Here is a 5307-nt window from a genome sequence, read left to right as displayed (position 1 = left end):
ACAAAGACTTGGTGGGATTTATATCCAGGGATGATGCATTTGTGGCAAACATGCATAGTTATTCCAGCAAGTACAGCCTCATGTGAACGAGGGTTTTCTAGACAAAATCTCATAAAAAACAACTTGAGGTCTAGCTTATGTCTTGATACATTGGATGCATTGATGTTATTATCCATTGATGCACGTGATAGCTCACAAATTGATTGGAAAGATATTTGGGATATTTGGATGGATGCAAAAAATAGAAGGGCAATGCCACTAGAATGATTAGATGGATGCATATTCTTGCTACTTATGTTGGCAAATTCATGGGGTGTTTTAGTCTTTCCATGCTTAGATTATTCCTTATGAGAAATGCTTGTTTTGGCACATGTTAGGTGGTTGCATTTTGAATCTATCATCTTATGATGGCTTGTTGCATTTTGAATTTATCTTCTAATGATGGAGAGTTGCTACGTAGTGAAAACTTGTTTGTCATAGTCTAATTGCCTGATTCGGCACACGCACCGGCCGGATTGTTGTAAGAGCCAACAACAACAACAAACGATGGAAGAAAATATCAACACCAGCTTGTGTGGTTAAACGTGCTCGACATGGCGGGCGGCCGATTTAGCGTGATATTTGGAAGCTTCTTGGACATGTAGATTTTCATTTATTCATAAAGTTGACTGTAGAGCCGGTCAGCCGGCACGTTGGAAGCGTGCACGGCAAAACTCTTCAACAGATTGGTGCCGCGTCAGCCCGTGATGATTTATCATATTGTATCGAGCGCGGGGAGGGGGGGGGAAGACCGCCATCTAATAATACTCTGATAATGGTTGTCCTGATATTGGACGTTTCATTCGAGCACTACAAGTTGCAGAGACAGAGACAGAGAGAGGTCGTCTTCCCTTTGCAACTTGCACTAGTAGTACCTCTTATAGCTGCCATAGTGAAGCTTCGATTAGATTCTGCTCCCTATCTCAATGCAATTAGATGTGCAGGCGGTAGCAGCGGGACCTTAATCGCTTTTAGGCTCTTTAATCCAACCAGGGTCTCAGGTGCTACCATCTCTATATATCTCCAATCAATCGCAGATTTTCAATCTCTTTCCAATCTCAATATTCTTCGCTGCCGCACTTTCATTCAACCACAATACCCGTACTCTCTCACACAAGCTGTTCTCAATCTCAACCTTAGTACCTTTACTCTCCAAACTGTCATCCAATCTCTACATTACCTGCCATCCTAAGTACTACTTCGTGCACGTCCATCTTGTTTGGACCACTCGACATATGGTAATTATAGGAATCACTCCTCCATAATCCTCTGAATTCTGTTCGTTAGGATTTCGTTCCTAGCCTAATTGTTTTGTTGCTTGTTTGTTACAATCGTTGCTCAGTACTCTACTTATAAACCTCTAATATCTGCTGTCCTAATTCCCGTTTGCAGGCCGCTTCCACCATACCAAGTAGCGTGTTGCACGAAGAGGTGATGTACTTGTACTGTGGACGCTTAATTCTCTTCCAGCTGGGTATACACGTGATTCGTTCTCAATTTGGATGATTGATTTCAATCCAGGAATACGTGTTGAATTCGAGAGGCCTGAAGCTTTTTACATGTCGGTGGCTCCCTGCGAGCAAGAAAATTAAAGCTCTCGTCTTCCTATGCCATGGTGAGGACGCCCAAGGCATGACAGCAGTTGAATTTTATCCATTCCATTATCGAAGTCGTATATGAGGACGATGTTCTATAAACGGTCGATGAATGGATTATTGATTTATCCTGTACTTAGGCTATGGCGTGGAGTGCAGCGTGTTTATGAGGGGGACTGGCATAAGGCTTGCGCAGGCAGGGTATGCGGTGTTCGGGATAGATTATGAAGGGCACGGCAAGTCAGAGGGCATGCGATGCTACATTGCGGACTTGAGGCATCTGGCGGGAGACTGCGTAGACTTCTTCCGGACTATCAGAGGTACGTGTATATATTCAAGCATATCTATGTATAATTCTAATCTCTAGCTGTATATATACACAGTCGTGTGATCATGATTTGGAAGGCTAACACGGACTTAATATTATAATTTCCAATTATATTGGGAACAGAGAGAGAGGAGTACCGGGATAAGGCGAGGTTCCTCTTTGGAGAATCAATGGGTGGAACTGTGGCTCTCCTCATCCACCGACAAGAGCCCAGTGACTGGAATGGAGCTGTCTTGGTGGCTCCCATGTGCAAGGTTATAATTTAATCAGAGAAATCCCCTGTCACAAATACATCTTTTGGCCATGGAATGCTATTTCTATGCTACTAATTATCGCGGTACTGTACTTATAGTTATAAGCTTGTATTGCAAATTTGGCGGCTTGAATAATTGCAGATATCGGAGGAGCTAAAGCCGCCGCCTGTGGTGGTGTCCATCCTGAGCAAGCTGGCCAACTTTATCCCGACATGGAAGATCGTCCCATCCAGGGACATCATCGAGACGGGATTCAGGGACCCTCTCAAGAGACAAGAGGTGATTATAAATCAAAGAGAGTCCCTATCAAATATCCAATTCATGTAGTCCATCGAGACGCGACAGTGAAGAGTGCCTCATGCGCTTCCCGTGTGTGCACTGTGCAGGTGCGGTCGAACCCTTATAGTTATCAGGATAAGCCAAGGCTAAGAACAGGGTTAGAGTTGATGAGGGCGAGCATGGACATGGAGGCGAGGCTGGACGAGGTACGAGGGTCGATGCCGTGACGTGTGCGGCTATGTTTTAATTACGCGTCTTTATGAATGAGCATTGAGTTTCGACAAAATTGAATGGATGTTAGGGTCCTGTCATTACTTGTGTTGGAAAGTAAAGGTGGCTTAGGGCTATACTTTTAGTGAGTAAGAAAGAAAAAGGGCTGCCAAAGCCTGCCATGATGCCACACTCACGGAAACTTGACCTATTCGACAATCTAAAATGATCTTTGACATATTCGACAACATCTAAAATGATCATGAGCTTTGGGAAGGGACCTAGCGTCACATGATAGTAGATACCTAGCTTGTTATCGAGGGATGGGCCTGTGGTTTTTGCATGATGCACATTGCATCTACCTTGTTACAAGGAGGGTTTGGGACTCGGGCCTCCATGCACACAATTCGTATCCCCTTCACTTCGAAGTTCGCATCCCTGCTTGTAGTGAGGGATGAGGATTGTAGCCTGTAGGGCACTAAGTAGTAGGCAATGGCATGGTTATCCGCATCCGACCGTCACTGTAGCTAGGTATAGGTAGTTTCCTTATGGGGTCCCTTGAACCCCTATTCCCTATTCCACCATCACTAGGCATGGGGTGGTTCCTGTAACAAGGTCATAATATTTGATTTTGTCTATATGGGTTTGCCTCTCCTATGCAAGACGCTAGCATAAGATAATTGCCACTAAGGTGGAGAGCGTAGCTCTCTGCTGGTTAAAGCTGAGGACTGACTGAGTGTTGACAAGACCACGAATGGAAAACACTAGTAGTAGCAAAGGGCAACACCTACCAAATGCACATGATAATATCAATAATAATATCCGGTGCTGATACATGTGCCTGTGTGATAATAATATCCGGTGCTGATACATGTCTGTGTATACGAGTCCTGTGCAGGTGACGCTGCCGTTCCTGGTGCTGCATGGGGGGGCGGATGTGGTGACGGAGCCGAGGGTTAGCGAGGAGCTGTACGAGGTGGCAAGGAGCATTGACAAGACGCTGAGGACGTACGAGGGGATGTGGCACTCGCTTATCTACGGGGAGTGGGAGGCGAACATCGACGCCGTCTTCGCGGACGTCGTGCGCTGGCTGGACCAGCGCAGCCCCCGGCCCTCCGGCCACCTCAGCCCGGACCTGCAGCCGCTGCGCTCCCTGCTATACCCAGCCTCTTCATACAATATCACCTGCAACCCCTCTTACGATCACATTCAAGGCCTAGTCACGTTGGATCAGCACGAGCAGCTAGCCGCGCCCAACAATATCGACAGTATGATTGCCACTACGGATTTACATAACACGAAAGATCAATACCTGATAAGGAGTACACTAGCCCGGAAGCTGGGAGCTCCTGGACAATCCTGAGCAATGTTCGTCGAGGCGCGTGCGACGTAGTACAGAGGCAGCAGCTGAGTTTTGTTAGTGCCGTTGATTTATATTCAGCCGCCCATGGATGGTGTGCCTGCATCTAAGCTTCTCCACCCGGACATCGCTGGCCATCTCTCTCTCTCTCTCTCCATCACGATTCACTACATTGTATCCTACAGAGTCGGACATATATATAATATACCCTACATGGATGATGGTATACATCATACGTCTCGTCCAAAAAAGGACGTCCCCTAGACAAACAGATGTTGGTGTAGGCTTCCGATTCTTTTTCATATGATGTAACGTGCAAGTAAATTGTTACAATTATCGAAGTTTGCTTATTATACCAAATGACAGATGCCCACTCCGCACTTTGCTTTAAAAATTGCATGCTTTGGGCAGGAAGCCTTTATGTGCGGCAACACTCTAAACATAAGATCAAACTATTTTGTAACTTTTTAATTGTCCTAGTTTGATCTACTACATGGCTTATTAGGATATACTTCTTACTTTGAGTTTCAATTTGACAATAATTAACACTATGTGCTAGGACCATGTAAAGCAACGGTGTTAACCTCCCCCCCCCCCTTCTTTGTGCCCTTCTCTCTCTAAACTCCTTCCCCATTAATTATACCACAAATCCTAATTATTACTTCTCATTTTTCTTTGTGTGTTTTGATACTATTGATCAAAGACATTTGTTATGTATAAAGTCAAATGCAAGTGAAACCTAATAAATTATTGTTTGCTTTACATTTCTTCCCTTTGTGAGTCTCTTTGTTGCAATATACTCACTATAGCATGTGCACATGAGCGCGCACAGGCATGCGCGTGTGTGTCCTACATGGTTTTGTTGACCCATTGTCTTGGTGGACGTTGGTTGTACCACACATATCTATCTTATTAGAAAGAACCAGTACAAAAACAAAAAAGGATCTTATCATGAAACACAAATATAGCCTAGGAGATTAATTGACACACAATTTGACAATGGAGCAATGTTGCTTTTTAAGGATGCTTGGAGAGAATTGAAGTCTATACACACCAAAGGTTGTACTCACCAAATAGCCACTTGCAAGACAAAATAAAAGGCAAATATGAGTATTTCATAAACATTATGAGTTCTTCAATGAAGTGATCAAGGCGTACCAAACCTATTGCAATGGGAGAGAGATATATAAATAAATAAATATGTATATATGTGATGCATATCATTCTTTGTGAAGAAAAAGA

At 44.2% G+C, this 5307-nt stretch overlaps 1 protein-coding gene across 1 annotated transcript; it reads left to right on the top strand.

Moving 5' to 3' along the window:
* The first annotated feature begins 814 nt into the window (after positions 1 to 814).
* LOC148028569 (caffeoylshikimate esterase-like) lies at positions 815 to 4530 on the top strand. Its single transcript, XM_087688844.1, has 8 exons — positions 815 to 1277; positions 1432 to 1470; positions 1561 to 1654; positions 1775 to 1954; positions 2086 to 2216; positions 2358 to 2495; positions 2603 to 2701; positions 3604 to 4530. Exons 1-8 carry the CDS (start codon positions 1275 to 1277, stop codon positions 4066 to 4068), a joined length of 1149 nt encoding a protein of 382 aa, XP_087544970.1. The 5' UTR covers positions 815 to 1274; the 3' UTR covers positions 4069 to 4530.
* Positions 4531 to 5307: the final 777 nt, after the last annotated feature.

The sequence above is a fragment of the Lygodium microphyllum genome, chromosome 11 (genome assembly GCF_053477565.2).
Source record: "Lygodium microphyllum isolate KBCC chromosome 11, Lygodium_microphyllum_v1.1.10, whole genome shotgun sequence".
NCBI lineage: Eukaryota > Viridiplantae > Streptophyta > Polypodiopsida > Schizaeales > Lygodiaceae > Lygodium > Lygodium microphyllum.
Note: the sequence above shows the minus strand (reverse complement) of the source record. Positions and strands in the feature narration are given on the sequence as shown.